The following is a 19586-nucleotide window of genomic DNA, read 5'->3' on the forward strand; positions in this document are numbered from 1 at the left end:
CAGCATGTCTGACATAGCAACCGTTATGTTGCTATTGTATTACGAATTGTTACAGGTGGTCAACTCTGGCAAACTTACATACCACTTTCTCAAGTTAGCTCATTCATGACTGGCAGATGATGTCACAAGGGGAATGAGATCTGGAGGTTTTTTTTTAGGGCGGAGCTTAGCTAAGTTTGAACACAAATATTTCAGAATTATAATATCAAAATATAAGATTATACAGGACTACACACCAACAGGAATAAACTTGCATTTGGATGGCAGGGGCCCTTCAAACGCCTCAGCATATTTATATTTGAATAACCGTCACAATAATAATATCAAACTTTTGTAAAGCACATTGGCTTGTTTCACGCAATTTTACAAACTGGATTTTTACACATAAAACAGCCGATGATATGTCCATACTTCAGTTGTCTGGTAAACACACTTAACACGGTCGGTAATACGGGCTCTTTATTTCTCTTTTTATAGCTCCTCTACAGTGGATATATTTACACAGTCATTTCCAAGTTTACTTAGGACTCGATCAATTTTATATGAAGGGTCAAACTGGATCTGCTCTTGCATACAATTTGTAGCATATAATTATTCAACACACATGAGGACTTTGCTACACAGACCCCAAGAAACAAACAAAAACGGGATGAAAGTACCTTGCCAATCGTCAATGGGATCAATTAGGAGAAGCTCTTCTGTACGTTGGAGAGTTACAATCTTGGAGAAAAAGAAAACATAGGAAGGGGATAAAAAATAAACGTAGCCGGAAGGCGGTGAAAGAGAAAGTGGCAGTGGTATTTACTCGGTTTCTTTGTGAAGATGAGTTTGTCCGTATATTTCAAAATACAATTATTTCAATACTCCAAAATTATTATTCATTTTTAACTTGCTCGTTCGCCAAAGTATGTCTCCTCTATTAAACATCAACTTATTCTATGCAAAACAAGAGGTCAATCTGATGTGATCTAGAATTATATTCAATCTTTGTCTTGCTATATATATATATATGCTATACATTGTTTAGTTTATATTTACACTGTAGGTAACACTAACGTATAGCAAGTTCCTATATTATACAATAATACAGCCAATAAAACTTGAATTTGGAGTCTTGAACATTCTGCCGTTCTGCAGGGAGAGATGTACGCCGGGTCTTTAGTCATCCAGCAGTCCTTAGGCTGGGACGTCTATACCTCCGTCATCGTCTTGCTTCTCCTCACCGCTGTGTATACGGTAGCCGGTGGTCTGAAAGCCGTCATCTACACGGATGCGATCCAAGCCGTTGTCATGATGATAGGGGCTTTCATTCTCATGGGAATCGGTGAGTTTTGTTTGTTTATATTTTGTTTGTTCAAGATATAAGTCTGTGAGTATATAATTTATTTCTAAGTAAATGCTACGCATTGTGAGACCAACGGCATTTTTCTCGTAACCGATGAATTTAAAATTCAAATACATTCATCGACACCCGGCCACCCCGAAAAAAAGCTATTTTACTTCTTTTTAATTCCAGAAAGGTTCTTGTATTATCGCCCCCGTCGGACCCGCACACTCATCCAAAAGCAAATTTTGTAATTTTTGAAGATTTGTTTTTGTTCTTTCAGCCTTCGCTGAGATCGACTGGTCCTTGGAGACTCTACGTCTCCGTTTCATGTCAGCGATCCCCAACACTACTCAGGTCTATGGAAACACGTCGTGCGGGGTGCCCACTGAGGAAACCTGGCACATCTTCCGTGATGCCAAGACGTCGGACCTTCCCTGGCCTGGATCCATCTTCGGCACCCTTGTCTTAGGGGGCTACTTCTGGTGTACAAACCAGGTAAGGGTTCTTCTCCTACGAACATGGGGGCGTTTCACAAAACTTGGCATCAGTGACAAATTACAGTTTTTGTTATAAGCTACTGAAATCCTTGCTTCTGATTTGTTATCAGCAGATTTGTCACTGATTTTAGTCATTTTTCATTGAAAAAAAGCTTTGTAAAATGAATCCCAGGCATACGATATGCAGTAGTTTGTCTGTTGTATTAGCCATGATGGACGAAGTAGGAAAGCCTAAAACAGCTGCCAAGACCTCGGAATTCCCCTGGCAAGGATCTATCTTTGGGAGCTACTTTTGGTCCACGAACCAGGTGACTTTGTTTTCCTTATCTTCATGTAATCGATGAGTAATGTTCGATGTTGTCCTTGTGTGAGCTAGGTAAGTATTCTTTGTGTCTCCTACAAACCAGGCATACAATAAAGTTTGTTGATCTTAATGGAATGATAGACGAAGTGGATGAAGTTGTTCTCCTAGGATGTTGTCCTTGTACATGTAAGTCTTCTGGATTGTTATTGTGTCGTCTTATCGTAATTATCAGGATTCTTCTTCAATGATCTAGTTCAGTACCCGTGTCTCGGGATGTTATGTCTGGTTTACAAACCAGAAAAAAGCTAACCCGAGTATTTAATAAACCAGGTCATAGAGGGCGTCTATCATCCACGTCCTCACATGCCCTTGTCCTAGATGTCACTTCTGCGAGAACCATCTAAAGCAATTCATCTCTGCTGGTCTCGTGATAAAGCTATCATCATAATCCGCTGTTTGTTTCAGTACCTTTGTCCTAGGTTTTTGCTTGTAAAATGCGTAGTTCACTATGATGACATTGGTTGTGACAGCCAGTTACCATGCACCTTCGGCTTCCTGTTCTGTACCCCGTCGTTAAGTTTTTCTTGTGCGTCTCGTGCACAATCCAGGTTAGTGCAAAGTCTTTTATGCTGCCTTTGGTTGTTCAAATCTGGATGGTTTTTACCATGCATCTTCAATGTTCCGTTTTGTAACCCTGCCGTCTTTGTCGTAACTTGTAGCCTCTGGTGTACGAACCAGCTGAAAGATGTGCTAAATATCCACCTTTGTCATTGACCCATTTCAGGTGATCGTTCAGCGTACCCTTGCTGCAAGGAACGTGACTCACAGCAAGGCTGCCTGTATCATGACCGGGTACTTCAAAATCCTTCCTATGTTCCTAATGGTCATCCCTGGTATGATCAGCCGAACCCTGTGGCCAGGTGAGTAGCAACCCTTAAAGTAAAGAGATGATACAAAGATTGCATTTAATATGATCTGTCTTCTGGACAGTGTGTACGAGATTGGCCCCCTATATGTGCGTTAAGAACCCGCTGTTCTCTTGTTAAGAGTATATTAATAGAGCAACCATCCCCCCTGATGTATACACCTGCACATCATACATCGGAAGAAGAGACCCGATGGTTGAAGCATGGACTGTACAAATCTCCGGCGTTATAGCGATTATATCCGCTTCTGATGACGCCGAATAATTAATACAGATAATAATTATACATTTAGAAATGTTAGAGACTGGAGCTTGTAGACATTGTGTTGTGTGTGTGTGTGTGGGGGGGGGGGGGGGGGGGCAAGACCAAGGGGAAGAGTTGATGACTTTCATTTAACATTAGGACTCGGGAGTAGACCAAGACCAAAACATAATGTTAGCGGAAAGGCACCTTTGATATTGCTTTCCGAACGTATGAATGTCAAGACGTACAATCTTTTGATTCTTTAAATTTGTTGACTACAAGAGCTAGTAAAAAAAATAATGTATCCCGGCGGGCCTTCCGCACATTCATTAGCAAATAACACCTTTCTCAATAGACGAGAGATTAAATGTAGTAGAAGGGTTATGAAGATATGTTTCCACAAAATCAGCGCGAAGTATATTCTTATATTGTAAAGAAAGAAACGTTACCAAACTTATGAATTTCTCTCTTTACATTTCTTGATGACAGATGAGATAGCTTGCGTAGACCCGGAAGTATGTGAGGCGGCTTGTGGTAATCCAGCGGGATGCTCTAACATCGCTTACCCAAGACTTGTCGTTGAACTTATGCCTACAGGTATGATACGATGTATCATTATAGTCGGTTTGAATTTGGATAAAATAATTTAAATTCGTTGACATTCGCTAGACATTCCTTCGGACGATACGTTATCACAATGTCTTGAAAAAGTATGTATACTCCTCCTTTGGATTGACTTCATCTTCGAATTATTCCAGTTTCTTGGCGACATAGGATTTGTGATTAAGTCCCTATTTGGTGTCACAAGTTTCCCGATTTTTCATGCCAGCGATAATGAATTTCAATATGGCAAACCTGGCGAAATAGAAACGTTGACCCCCCCCCCCTCCCCCCCAAAAAAAAATTATAATAATAATTTGACGCCGCTAAATCTCGAGATTCTGCATCGTTATTTTAGTTACTGAAGGCTTTATTGATTTTCCGACAGGTATGGCGTATCTAGCATGATGTGGAAATTGTATACGCCCCCGCCTCGTTGAAATAGCCAGGTCGCTTTTTTAATTTCTGTCAGAAACGTTTAGTCAATTTTAGAGCATTTATGGCTTTAATATCAATACAGTTTTTTAATTTTGGATGAATAAGTTTAGTTTGATATATTCGAAATAGACATATATTTTGCCGATCTTCAAATCGAGCACCCACTGTTGCAAATGTACAAACACCATAGTCGATCGTACTCGTACAATTTGTGTAATTCATGTGCAATTCAGTTGTGAAACTGCCATTCATGAAAGCTGCGATAAAATCGATTCCTCTATCTATCTATCTCAACTTTGCTCTCAATTTCTCCTTCATCGTCGCAGGTCTTCGGGGGTTGATGCTGGCCACGATGCTGGCAGCCATGATAAGTTCGTTGACCTCCATCTTCAATGCGTCCAGTTCGATGTTCGTCATCGACATCTGGTACAAGATCAGGCCGAGGTCGACTGAGCTCGAACTCGTCATCGTAGGAAAGTATGTCTCACTTAATAAATGCTTTACATGTATTGTAATAATTTAAGTTTCATAACTGACACTGTCAACAAAAATTACCTTCAGTTTTGCACTATTTATTTCGTACACAATTAAATTTTGCGCAATATCTAAATTTTCTAGTACCATGAGTACAGTGGTTAGGACTATCTGCGTTAGAAATAGTAATATTATTTGGACTGAATATAGATTTCTAGGAGTAGATATAATTTCTATAACATTTAAGTACATCATCCTATATTCCATGTCTTACGAATACTCTATGTTACACCTATGATAGTGACTTGTTCAGTGCATAATTATACTTATTAAAATTTAACTGACGCCGGGGGGGGGGGGGGGTAAAGGTAAAAGATTGAAATGGAGGAAAGTCTCACTAAATTGTCCACAAAAAAAATTGAATGGCGGAAAATTACAAACAAGCAAGAAATATGAAGGAAGTAAAAGGAGGAGAAAGATGTCTTCACATTACACATTTTGCTAACAAGTGGAAAAGCCTTCAGATGTCTAATTTGATGTCAAGATCGAAAACTAAACCAAAAAAAGCAATACGAGTTGACCAACTAGAATTAAAATTGACATGGTGAGGGTGACATCTCCCCTCTTGCAACGCCTTTGAGGAGAGGACAAAATCAACGTTTCAGTCATTAAGTAACCAACTTTCGGCAAGGTGGTTGGTAAATAAATAAGTTTCTTACGCAAAAAAAAAAGTTGTCGTTCATGGGCATGATCTACTTTCTACATATCATATTTTTCCTCAACCATTCAGATTGGCGACGCTTGTTCTTGTCGCCGTTGGGGTGCTATGGATTCCTGTTATCCAAGCGTATGGCTCTGGTGAACTCTTTGTCTACATGCAAGCTATCCTTTCATACCTGACACCCGCTGTGTTCTCTGTATTCACGGCGGCTATCGCTTGGACGAGAATCAACGAAACGGTTAGTACTCTTATTACATGATATATATATATATACACACACATATACCCACACATACGCACATACAGGTAAAACGTGCCAAATGGGGATATTTATCTTTTACCTATGAAATTGGGGATATTGGAATTTGAGGTATTTTTAATAAGATTGCTTTTCTTTGATGCATTCAACGTTAGATAAATGAATAAAATTACATTTCGGCAAAGAATAACAAGCATTATTTATACCTATACAAGGCATTTTAGCTGCACAATAAAAACCCAATTAATTATGATTAAAATATACTTTAAATACTAGAAAACAATTGTTAACAACCGCGGAAGGGCTGGATACCCGGTAGGAAAAGCGCCTTTCATCGGCTAAAGCCGGGGTTATAATAGGACTGCAAGGCCCTAAGAGAGAACAATATAAATACTGATGAGGCTACCCTGGGTTAACAAGACACATTATTATCATCATTATTATTAAAGGGGGAGACACGGGCATGCGTCTTCCCCGACTAAATATTCGGAAACGTAAAAAATTGCCGAAAATACACCCCTGTGCGCCATTGCCCTATTTGAGAGCCCCCTCTCTTAATAGCATCATCAGCAATTTTGACTCCTGTAATTAAGCTTGTGTCCTATACTAATAAAAAGAGTGGTCAGTCAATCCGTGCAGACATTTCGATTTGAATGTTGAACTTTTATCTTTTATCAGGGCGCTTTCTGGGGACTCGTTTGCGGTTTCATCGTGGGTTTTACCCGGTTCATCCTCGATTTCGTCTACGGTGTTCCGTCATGCGGACAAGAAGATAGTAGACCCGACATCGTGCGGGACTTCCACTTCCTACACTTTGCCGCCTTCCTCTACGGGTTCACTATCATTCTCATAGTCATATTCAGCTTACTCACCGAGCCGATACCTCAACAAAAGGTACAAGTATAAGATTGAATGTTCGTTCTTTGATCGATGATATTCTTCCTTACGAGGACTGATTTGTTGGTTGGTTGATTTATTGATTGGTTGGTTGATATATTGTTTCTTTTTGCTGATTGGCTCGTTACTCAATTTGTAAATTAATTGATTGTTGGATTTAGTGAATTTTCGGTTGATTGTTTGGTTCAATGATTGGTTGGTTGATTGGTTGATTGGTTGATTGATTTACAAATTGATTCATTGATTAATAACCGATGGGCGAACGGATTGTGTAAGGATCAAGATAAAAGAAGCCAAATTTAGTTTTTGTTTTGAGGATACCGTAGATTGACTGGAATTGTTGTACAAACGTAGCTAGGCTTGTCACATGGAAACTACAGATATGATATGATGTGGGCACGGATTCAAGGAAGGAAAACTTTGTTTTACCTACTAAACTACTACTATTATTGCTACTTTGTTATTCCGGTGTATGGAATTGATTGGAGTTCAGTTGAGTGTTAATAAACAAAGAACCATGAAATTACCACATTGTCTCAAGGATCATATGTAGATATCTCTACATTAGTAAAACAAAGTCGATTCTTCAACGGATACTGCATGGATGAAGGAATTCGACACGGCAAAGCCCCCGGGCGTGATACTCGCGAACACCGCACAAGTACTAAAGTCTGACGTGACGTGACACAGTGAGTAATTCAATGAAAAGAAACTCAGAAGTGAAATCGGCTGAATGAAATGAAACTTTGAAGTGAAATCGGCTAGACTCTATAGCTCTACACGTTACTGCTGATTTGAAAGGAATGTTTATCAAGTAAATTGCAATTATGCTGGATGGGAATACTACTCCCAAATCCCCAGGTGGGAAAGATAAGGAACTGAGCAATGCCAATGGCAATGATATCGATCATGTCGTGAAAGATAAGGAACTGAGCAATGCCAGTGGCAATGATATTGATCATGTTGATGATAAGGAGAGTGGTGCAACAAGGAGCTTTACTAGAGAAAGAGATCTAGAGAATGGGAAAGAAGATCAAGATGACTCAGAATCCACATTGTCATTATGTGGATCATCGGCCTCTTCTGCCAGTACTGCAAAGAGGAGAGAAAGAGAGAGAAAGAAGGAAAGACAACTTAAAGCAAAGTTGATAGCCTTACATCAAACGAGTGAACTTGAGAAGAAACTGAGAACACTTCAAAAACAACATGAAATGGAACAAGCCGAACAAGAAATACGAATTGCAAAAGAAAAGGCTGAGAATTTGAGAAAGAGTCAGCTTTTGAAGGATGAAGAAGCGGAGATTGAAAGACAAAAGACTGCTATTCTCTTGCAAGCAGAATTGAAGCTTCTACAACAAGACTCAGAGGAAGAGCTACAGAAATGGAAAGTGGAAGGTGATTCTTTCCGTGATCGTGGACAAGAACGAGAACGAGTTAGAGGTGATTTTGTCGGTGATCATGGACAAGAGCGAGATCAAGTTAGAGGTGACTCTTTCCGTGATCGTGGACAAGAACGAGAACGAGTTAGAGGTGATTTTGTCGGTGATCATGGACAAGAACGAGATCAAGTTAGAGGTGACTCTTTCCGTGATCGTGGACAAGAACGAGAACGAGTTAGAGATGATTTTGTCGGTGATCATGGACAAGAACGAGATCAAGTTAGAGGTGACTCTTTCCGTGATCGTGGACAAGAACGAGAACGAGTTAGAGATGATTTTGTCGGTGATCATGGACAAGAACGAGATCAAGTTAGAGGTGACTCTTTCCGTGATCGTGGACAAGAACGAGAACGAGTTAGAGATGATTTTGTCGGTGATCGTGGACAAGAACGAGATCAAGTTAGAGGTGACTCTTTCCGTGATCGTGGACAAGAACGAGTTAGAGGTGATTTTGTCGGTGGTCGTAGACAAGAACAAGAACAAGCCTTTCGCAAGGAACCTGTGAGCAATGAAGAAGGAGCCACCAAACAGATGCTTAGGGAGATGATTAGATTCACTGCAGAAAACAGTCTACCATCGCCAGATCTCGAGCCGTTCAATGGGGATCCACTTGATTACCTTACCTTTATAAGGAATTTTGAATATGTGGTTGAAAAGAGAACTGATGAACCTTTCAGAAGACTAGAGCTTCTACTAAAATACACACGAGGAGAAGCGCATGAGCTTATTCGAGAATGCCCCCACATACAACCAAGTAAGAGGGCATATGAGACTGCCAAGTCCATGCTACACAGAGACTATGGAAAGCAGAGTAACATAATAAATGCATACAAGGAAAGGGCAATTGCCTGGGAGCAGATACGATCAGGAGATAGGCAAGGATTGCGAAAATTCGCAATATACCTCAATAATTGCTCACATGTTAGAGCAGCAGGGGACTTAGGAGGCATGGATAGTGCAAGTTTTCTGAGAGTTCTGGCAAGCAAACTACCGTTGTATCTCCAACAGAAGTGGATCTCACGAGTAGGCCTGACTCGTGATATTGCCAATAGGAATCCCACCCTGGACGACCTTGCACAGTTCGTCATACAGACTGAAAGAAACATTAACGATCCCATGGTACAGGGATTGGGATATCAGAGGACTGAGAAAAATGCTTCCTACAATAAAGATGAGAAAGAAAAACTACAAAAATCAAGAAGCACAAAGGCATTTGGTACAGCTACACAACAGGATAGGGAGCAGAAGGACAAGAGGGAACCCAGTTGTACTTTCTGTGGCACCAACTCAAGGCACATCATTGACGAGTGCCGAAAATTTGAAGCCTTGACAGTTGAAGAAAGATCAGAGCAATGTAAAAGGAAAGGCCTCTGCTTCCGATGCCTGAAACCAAAACATCTGAAAAAGGAATGCAAAAGTCAGATCAAGTGTGATGTCTGCGACAGGATGCACAACACTCTAATGCATGATCCCAGGTGGATGAAAGACGGAGAAGGAAATACAAGGAAAACCACCAATGATGCTTCAACATCTACCGATGTGCAAAGTGAAGCTGGAAAGATCTCTTCAGGGTCTACCAATGTGAAGAAAAGTGTTGGAGGAAAACCCCAGACATCGACGTGCATGACGATAGTTCCAGTCATCGTGAAGCACAAAGGAAATGACAGATGCATATCAACTTATGCATTCATAGATAATGGATGTGGAACAGTCTTCTGTGACACAGAACTTACCCAAAGGCTGCATGCAAGAACCAGGAAAACCAAGCTAATAGTCAAGACATTGAATCTTGAAGAAGTGATAGATACAGAAGTCACTGTAGATGAGCTGCAGATCGCAGGAGTAAAGGAGAAGGAATTCATCAATCTTCCGCCCATCTATGTCAAAGATGGTATACCAGTGACAGTTTCAGATGCTCCAACTCAAAAGGATCTGAAACGATGGAAACATCTGAAGGACATAGAATTGCCCGAAATAAGTAACAGCAACTCTATTCCAAGGGTAACACTCATGATTGGAGCCAACGTTCCGTCAGCATCGATGCCTCTAGAAATCAAAGCTGGTGACATCGAGGAACCATATGCTATCCGCTCAAGGCTAGGTTGGCTCGTGTATGGTATACAAGCTCAAGAGCAAGCAGATATTCACAAAGTCTGTTTTTGTAAACAGGAGGAAGTTTCCATCATTCCTAGACAAGAGGAATTAGAACGGAAATTCAAAGACTTCTGCAATATGGAATTTACAGAGAGACTAAGTGATCACAGAGAGGGCCTGTCAGTTGACGACAAGAATTTCTTGGACATAATGGAGAAATCTATCACTAAGAAAGACAATCATTATCAGATAGATCTGCCCTTAAAGCAGAGAGATGTGGCTATGCCTAACAACAAGGACCAAGCTGAAAGATTTCTGGAAAGACAAGGACAGAAGTTATCAAAGAACAAGGAAATGCATGAACAGTACACCACATTCATGAATGATCTGGAAAAGCAAGGCTATGCAGAGAAGGTTCCAGAAGCAGACTTGGACAGACATGATGGGAAGGTATGGTATATCCCTCACCATGGGGTGTATCATCCCCAAAAGCCAGGAAAGATTAGAGTAGTCTTCAATTGTCCTATCAGCTACAAAGGAAAGTCTCTTAATCAGGAACTCCTACAAGGACCAGATCTAACTAACAGATTGCTTGGTGTTCTCCTCAGATGGAGGAAAGAGAAAGTGGCTATAATGGCAGATATACAGTCTATGTTCTATCAGGTGAAAGTTACACCAGACCAATGCGACATGCTGCGTTACTTGTGGTGGCCTGAGGGGGATATCACCAAAGAGCCAGTAGCCTACAGAATGCTAGTCCATCTTTTTGGGGCTACATCTTCTCCCAGTTGTTCGAATTATGCCCTGAAAAGAACAGCAAAGGACAATGAAGGTTGTGCAAAGGAAGAAGTCCTAGATGCCATACAGAAAGACTTTTACGTTGATGATTTTCTGAAGTCGGTATCAACACCCCAAGAAGGCATTGATCTAGCTGAATCATTAAGACAAGTGTTGTCCAAGGGAGGCTTCAAGTTAACCAAATGGTCAAGCAACAGACGAGAGGTCTTGGATTCCATTCCAAAGGAGGAACATGCCGTTGAATTGAAGGATTTGGACTTACAAAGGGAAGTTCTTCCAACTGAACGAGCTCTTGGTGTGAGATGGGATCCAGAAAATGATCAGTTAGGCTTCAAACTGAAAGAAATGTCAAGAAAGGCTACTCGCCGAAACATCCTATCAGTAATGAGCTCAGTCTATGATCCCTTCGGGCTAGCAGCACCATTCGTTCTGAAGGCTAAGATAATTCTGCAAGAACTGTGCCAAGCTAAATTGGACTGGGACCAGTCAATCCCTGAAAAGCAGAAAATGGAATGGGAACATTGGATGAATGAGCTACAAAATCTTGACCAGGTGAAGACTGAAAGATGTCTAAAACCAAAGAACTTTGGTATAGTAACAAACAGACAGCTGCACCACTTTGCCGATGCTAGCATGGATGGCTATGGTGTTGTGACCTACTTGAGACAGACAGATGAGAATGAAGAGGTTCATGTGGCATTTTTGACAGCCAAAGCCAGGGTTGCCCCACTGAAGCCTCACACCATTGTTAAGATGGAGTTAACTGCTGCAACACTCGCAGTAAAGCAAGACAGTATGATCAAGAGGGAAATGAATATGGAGTTGGATGAGACAATATTTTGGACGGACAGTCAAACAGTTCTGAAATACATTGCCAACGAAACTGCCAGATATCCAGTATTTGTGACAAACAGACTGAGTATCATCCGAGATGGATCAGAGACAAATCAGTGGAAGTACATTCCTACCAAGTTAAACCCGGCAGATCATGCATCCAGGGGATTGGATGCCAGTGAACTAACCAAGAAGAAGGAATGGTTTGAAGGCCCAGAATTCCTAAAGCAGTCTGAAGAAATATGGCCATCTGAGGGTGTGAAAGCTCCAGCAAGAATGGAGAAAGCTGATGATACTATGTCAGGAGATATGGATGAGACTCACATTCATGCCACAATGATAAACAAGGAGGATCCAATAAGTGCACTCCTGTCGCACTATTCTGATTGGGATAAGCTGAAACGAGGAGTTGCCTGGATATTGAAGTTCAAGAAAATGCTACAAGGAAAGGGGAAAGGAATAGATGGCAATTCCAGTGAAATGTTCAGCCTGACAAATAAGGACATTGAAGATGCCGAAGTCGCAATTGTTAAACAATTGCAACTAGAATCATTCCCAGAGGAAATGAAACGACTGGCTGGTCACGGAGAAGAGAAAGGAGTACCAAAACGCTCTACCCTTAGTAACCTTGATCCAGAATTGAGCAATGGGTTACTTCAAGTAGGTGGAAGGTTGCAGAATGCCCAGATTCCAAGCAGTGCTAAACATCAATACATCCTACCAAAGAAGCATCATGTAACCACTCTTTTAATGCAATACATCCATAGGAGAGTTGGTCATCAGGGACAAAATCACATGGTAGCTGAATTACGACAGAAATTCTGGGTGGTAGGAGCTGGAGTTTTAGCACGAAACATAGCAAGGAAATGCATCATTTGTAGAAAGAACCAAGGAAAGGCTGGTCATCAGAAAATGGCAGAACTTCCAAGAAGTCGAGTTCAGAGTGACGAGCCGGCGTTCACCAGAGTTGGCATGGACTATTTTGGTCCTTTTGAAATAAAGTGTGGAAGAAGCATAAGGAAAAGATATGGCGTAATCTTCACATGCCTGTCCTGCAGAGGGGTGCACATTGAAGTTGCATCGAGTCTAGACACAAGCTCCTGTATTGAGGCTATTCGTCGCTTCATCAGCCGCCGAGGACCTATGAAAGAGATGTTCTCGGATAATGGTACAAATTTAGTAGGAGCTGAAAGGGAACTGAAGCAGGCATTAAAGGAGCTGAATCAAGACCAGCTGATCAACTTTCATGCAAACCATGGCATGAAATGGCATTTCAATCCTCCTGCTGCTTCCCATCAGGGGGGAGTATGGGAACGCCAAATTAGAACAGTCAGAAAGATACTGTGTGCAGTCATGAGAGAGCAGTATCTAAAGTCCTACCAGAATGAGGAGCAGCTCCATACATTCATGTGTGAAGTGGAGGCCGTCATAAATAGTAGGCCTCTTACCCGATGTTCAGACAACCCAAATGATCTGGATGTAATCTCACCAAACAGCTTGCTGACTATGAAGGGTTCAACGACGCTACCTCCAGGGATCTTCGACGACAAGGACATCTACGCAAAGAAGCGGTGGAAACAGATGCAGTACTTGGCAGACCTATTCTGGAAGAGGTGGGTGCGAGAATACCTGCCTTCCCTACAACGCCGACAAAAGTGGCTGCAGCCAAGTCGTAACCTTCAGGTGGGGGACATTGTACTCGTCATAGACGAAACAGCGCACAGATGTTCCTGGTCCATGGCCCGAGTGCAAGAGGTTATGCCAGACAACAAGGGGTTCGTCCGCAGAGCGAAAGTGAAAACTGCAACAACATCGCTAGTAAGACCAGTAACCAAGTTGTGTATTCTACTGGAGCAGGAAATTTGAATGGAGTTTGTCTCAAATTTATGAAAGGATCTATATGTATAATATGTGAAAGTGCCTTTAAGTGGATTGCTTTGAATCATTATTGGAGGAGGATATCAAGCAAATGAAGCAATTTGTGTTTGGATCAAGCGAACAAGTGGAATTCAGAGCGCCAGTGAAATTTTGTGTTTGTGTTAAAGTGAAAAGTAAATTATTAATAGCCCTTTGGCTAGTAATTGGTAATCATTTGTGATAATGAGCCAATACAGGATCAAATCATGTTTAATAGCGAATTTGGATCTGATCAACACATCTTTAATCGCGAATTTGCATTGGATCAACACATGTTTTATCGCGAATTTGGATTGGATCAACTTATGTCAAGTCGCGAATTTACACAGGATGATTTTGTCAACACGCGATTTGCAAGAGAGCAAAGTTTTACGCGATTTCAAGAGAGGACGCTTCCATGAAAGGATGTCAATTTAAGACATTTAATTATGATAAGTCAGCACCGAATATTGTTTATGCTTTGCAAGAACGATAAAGGATATGAACATGAACTGGAACGAACTATTGAACTTTCAAACTGTTTAAGTTGAACTCTGTGAAATGCTATTCATGACTGAAATGTTCGTTTTGAAATTTGATGTTTTATACTCATACATGTATATATGTAAGTTTGTTTAGTTTCAATATTTCTTTGTGTTATTACAATTGGGATGTTTAAATTGAGGATGATTGAACATACATGTACACAAATAATTAAAAGAGAATATTTTGTTAAAAATTTGTTCAAGGTAATGATTGAATTAGCCTCAGAGTTAAAATCAGATACATTTTGTTAATATAAAACATACCAGAAAGAGAGAACTCAAATAGGGTTAAAGGGAGAAAGTGTTTTGAAAACAGTGTATTTGTTGACATAGAAAGTTAGAAATTTCATTTTATTAGATGTTCAGAACATTAACATGAATGAAAAGATTTAAATATATGTGTCTGCACTCTGCAGTGTAGAGCATTATAAGGAAGTTCAGATTGTGTTATATTTAAATTGAGGATTAACATGTTTAAGTGAAGTAAGGAATGTTATTTAGTTTTATGTGCAAATGGCAAGGATATTTGCATGTGCTTAGTAGTCAATCCACAATGTGACTTCAGTCATGCAGGTAAACTTCGGACAGATTGATATATGCAAATAGAAAGAACAAGGTTAATGTTCAAGCGAAAGTACAAGTATTACATGTATGAAGATGGTATTATGCACAATGCTAAATATTTCCTTTTCTCTATTGTTTGAAAGTACATGTGCATCTACGTTATTTCAATGTTCCTTTTATGTTGATGTACATGTACATCAGTTCAGTTCAATTGAAGGTGTTCAGAAATTGTTTTATGTTTAAGTAAAAACAAAAGGAAAAATGTTAAAGGTAGTAAATACAGCCACTAATTATTTTTGTTTTGGAAGAACAATTCTTGTGTTTGGATATCATATTACTGGTTTATTTCCAGAGTTATTTTTTGAAAGGCAATTATAACGAAAATGGTGTTTTTGATAATTTAATTACCATAGGTATTACATTTGGACAGAAGTTTGACAAAAGTTTGACAGCTATGAGTAAACATTGAAAATATTTTGATTTAAAGTTATCATTGATTCATGATTATTTTGTATTGGATGCTTTTGTTGAGTTGATACAGGAATGTTTATAGTAATCCAGGGATTAAGCTCGATTTTGCAGAATTTAGTGTATTCTGTGCATTTAGATAGTAGAAGCCAGCAGAGTATAGAGAGATAAGTGTTACATCTCATTGTGATTATGATTTGTTTTGGAAACAGTTAGGTATTATATAAATAGAAAGTGTTTGAATTTAATTTTACCTAGGTTATGAGACAATATGTAGAAAATGGTTGTAAACATTTGATAATACATGTAGATAACAGTTGGTATTTTGTTAATTTACATCAGTGGTGGACAATTAAGTTTTGGTTAAATAGATGTTAATCGTTGCATCCTCTAGCTGCAACTGGGGGGAGGAATGTAAGGATCAAGATAAAAGAAGCCAAATTTAGTTTTTGTTTTGAGGATACCGTAGATTGACTGGAATTGTTGTACAAACGTAGCTAGGCTTGTCACATGGAAACTACAGATATGATATGATGTGGGCACGGATTCAAGGAAGGAAAACTTTGTTTTACCTACTAAACTACTACTATTATTGCTACTTTGTTATTCCGGTGTATGGAATTGATTGGAGTTCAGTTGAGTGTTAATAAACAAAGAACCATGAAATTACCACATTGTCTCAAGGATCATATGTAGATATCTCTACAGATTGATTGACTGGCTAATAACCAGGTGATTCATTTGGATATTGATTTTGTTTGATCGATTTGTTACTATTTGATAGATTGAATGTTTGTTCGATTGACTGGTTGGGTGTAATGTTAGTTCCTTCATTGCTTTGGAGGTCGAATGAGTAGCTTGACTAATAAATTGATGAACTGGCTCAAAGAATGATTATATTCTTCCTCTGAAGGTATATTGAAGGTATACCTATACGGACATATTGAAAAACAGCCTTTTGGGCTGAAAGTGTGTTTTTACCTTGTCTAAATAAAATGATCAACAACAACAAAAACATCGATGTAAATTCAATCGATTTATTTATTGATTGTTCAATTGATTGCTTGACTTGCTGATTTGTTTGTTGTGCCTTTTCCGAATGACCAAATGATCTATTGATTAATCTCCCTTTTTAAATGTATATGTATTAAATTTTTTAATCCAAAAAATATCTCTGTCTATTAGTTGGTACGGCTTACATTCTGGACGCGATTCTCAAATCTGCCAAGACTGCCGATGTCCGAGGAGAAAGCAGAAGATGAAAGGAAGAACGATGTGATTCGGGCAGAGAAAAAGAAGCAAGCAGCGATCAGTAAGTTTCCGTCTATTACTTATAACTATAAACTTTATTCTTGCTCTTCTTGTTCTCCCCTCCTTCTCTTCCCCCTTTTGCTGTCGATGGCTTATCCTTGTGATTAAACAAAGTAAAACACTCTAATGTCCTTCAAGCGTAGCCAAATTATCAAATAAGCAATAAACCAAGATTCCAACTAATCAACTAGTCGATTAATCAATCAAACATTTGATTAATAAAAAACGATTATTCTATTAATTGTTACCAATCAACCAACCAATAAAGCAATCAAGCAAACAAATAATTTACAAATTCATCAAAAAATCAACTTACAATATACGTGAGAGTGACGTAGGAGTGGGCTAAGGAAGCTGCACCGCCGATAGCTTTGAAAATATACCAATATACGGGTAACCGTCACCACATAATCATGCACCGAGGTGTTACTGTTTAAGTGCTCTATCTTAATATTTTGAAGACTATTTTACAATATCACTATTATTCTTCGATCGCTTGCAAAACTGATATTTCTGGCGAAATTGTGCCCGTTCGCCATACCCATACGTTTCTCGGCACCACAGCAGCCATATCTACAGGACTCACAAGTTATCTCTCCGGGGCGTCGATAGAGAAGGAAAAACATTATATCCAAACTCAACATTTATGTCTACAAAGTAGCAAACACAATTGGCAAATCCAATAAAAATTCAAGTCGGAAGGGTGGGGCAACATTATATTTGTATAATGTATAGGAGGTGATAATAGCAAATCAAATATCAGTCTTGCCGGTGGTGGTAATAAAATCTTTATGAAATTTCGACAACAACTCAAATCAATGGTTGTCTAGCTGATACTATAGGGACAATACTACACTGTCTGTACTACCTATTGATGTTGATTTATTGCTAGACAACATAATTATGACTACTCTTTCTTCTATAATAGGAGCTCAAGAGAGAACGGGCCTGAAGTGGAAGGCGTGGAACATCCTCTGCGGGATCAGCGGAGCACCCACGGACGAGGGGACCGAAGATGTCGAGGAACTGGAAGCGCCCGAGCAAGAGAGGAAGGCTACTGCATTAGAGAATCCGAAATGGGCTCGTATAGCCCTAGTGAACGGGGGAATTCTGGGGACAGTTTGTGTTTTCATTCTGGCCTACTTTGGATAATAATGTAACAAATCAAATATAAAGGATTCTAAAAAGGTCCTCGTGCCTCAGTCGTACCGTCAGACCGACTCCAGACCGACTGATTTTTAGTCATTGTAGGCAAGGTAATATTTTGTTCGGTCTTTTATCGGTCTCGTTTTTGTAAGTGCGGTATTCCTTTCCTATTCATGTCCTATACAAAGATAACCTTTCATGAACGGTTTCTTGCTCAATCACCTTACCTGAACTTAATTTTTATTGTATCAAACAATGGATCTTGATTTAAAACCATTATTCGAGACTACATTACTCAGTGTAATATGGAAATCATCAGAACTATGATTTGCACTTTATTTGTCAATATTTTTGAGTAATCACGTTTCTTTTCTCCTTTATGTGTATTAGTTAAACAATAAGATGTTGTTAGTTTTTTTACTTTGCACCCTGTAAATTTAATTCGCACATTTGTTGTGTTTTTGATATGTGTTGCATATAAGCTACAAGCATCGTACGCCTATGAATAGTTGCTTTTTATATTTTTTTTCTTCAAAGAATTGAACTGAAAAGGGACGTAGTGAAGATATTCGCTTAGTACTGATCAGAGTAAACTATATTAGTTTTCTGTTCATTCTAGCGATTTACTCAGAGTCTGATGAGTGCAGGATAAGTTCACTTTTTCTCTCTGCAGTGCCATTCTTTAAATCTATAGTACCAGTCCTTATTTGTTTTTCTTCACCTGACGTTGTTAATTTAACGTTCGTTTTCCAGGATGTGACTGGCGTAGAAAACGTAGAGTAAAACTTCCGTAGGCATACTTTAATATGTTCCTTTTTTGATAATTTACATGGGCGCCTTGTGTTTGTTTTCGTATCAGTTTTGCTGCGAATGGCTTTGCGGACTAACTTTGCATCATAAACTTTAAAATTAATTATAACACTTGTTATAGCAGTAATCATGTACAATTATTGTGTTCCTTTTTTCCATGTAGATAGTATCTGAATACTAATCCGGCAGTGATTGCTCAAATAGCCCTGTACTAAAGGGGAAGAATTGTGAAGACGGAAATTTGTACTGATTTTGTATATAGGCATAGTAGAACAAAATTGTTATACTAAAATATTATATGAAATTAACTTGGTATCATCTACTACAATGTAACGTGCACAACGATTGTCAATCAATGTGATCATACCTCACGAAGACTGAATAAAACAGCAGATTCCTAAGAAAATTGTAAGTTTCTTAATATTCAACTATCAAAAATATATGCTCTTATATGCCTCCGCCCAAAATTCTGTATACGAAATGGAAAATTGGAATTATTTGTGACATATCAAGATAAAAACAAAAAGCCTATCTCTAGTACCCCCTGTAGTTGTTATCAACCAAGATACCAAGATATCACAATAGAAAGCTAAAACCTTTAATGACCTCTGTGAACTTTGAATAAGCCAAATCTAATGAGATCGTCTTTCTATGGTGCTACATACTATCCTCAAGTTTGAAGTTCATATCTCAAGTGCATGGTTTTTGAGGTATCACGATAACGAGAAAGCGGGACGGACAGACGGACAACCCGAACACAGTTTGCCTCCCGCACCACTTTTGGTGGGCGGCATACACAACATTAATGTAAGGCTGAATATAAAGGCAGATATTAGATATATTTCTTATCCACACAAAAGAGAAATTAAGGAAATTGAATTAAAGAGCAAAATAAAAATAGTGGAGCCGACATTTAATGTCTAGTGAGTGTGAGAGAGAAGGGTGAACCCCTGATGAACCGGAGCAGATTAGGGGATGAGAGCTCATGCAGGCAG

At 39.3% G+C, this 19586-nt stretch overlaps 1 protein-coding gene across 2 annotated transcripts in view; it reads left to right on the forward strand.

Annotated features, from left to right (window-relative positions):
- The window catches only part of LOC574864 (sodium/glucose cotransporter 4), a 34927-nt gene extending 16513 nt beyond the window's left edge, over positions 1–18414 (forward strand). For both annotated transcript variants that reach the window (XM_775266.5, XM_011675726.2), the window contains exons 7-15: positions 1138–1324; positions 1608–1822; positions 2913–3048; positions 3787–3894; positions 4662–4812; positions 5600–5768; positions 6468–6683; positions 16510–16636; positions 17564–18414. In XM_775266.5, the coding sequence (XP_780359.4) occupies positions 1138–1324; positions 1608–1822; positions 2913–3048; positions 3787–3894; positions 4662–4812; positions 5600–5768; positions 6468–6683; positions 16510–16636; positions 17564–17787 (1533 nt within the window). In that variant the 3' untranslated portion in view covers positions 17788–18414. The remainder of the gene's footprint in view (positions 1–1137; positions 1325–1607; positions 1823–2912; positions 3049–3786; positions 3895–4661; positions 4813–5599; positions 5769–6467; positions 6684–16509; positions 16637–17563) is intronic.
- Positions 18415–19586: the final 1172 nt, after the last annotated feature.

Source organism: Strongylocentrotus purpuratus, unplaced genomic scaffold (genome assembly GCF_000002235.5).
Source record: "Strongylocentrotus purpuratus isolate Spur 01 unplaced genomic scaffold, Spur_5.0 spur5_scaffold_11, whole genome shotgun sequence".
Lineage (NCBI taxonomy): Eukaryota > Metazoa > Echinodermata > Echinoidea > Camarodonta > Strongylocentrotidae > Strongylocentrotus > Strongylocentrotus purpuratus.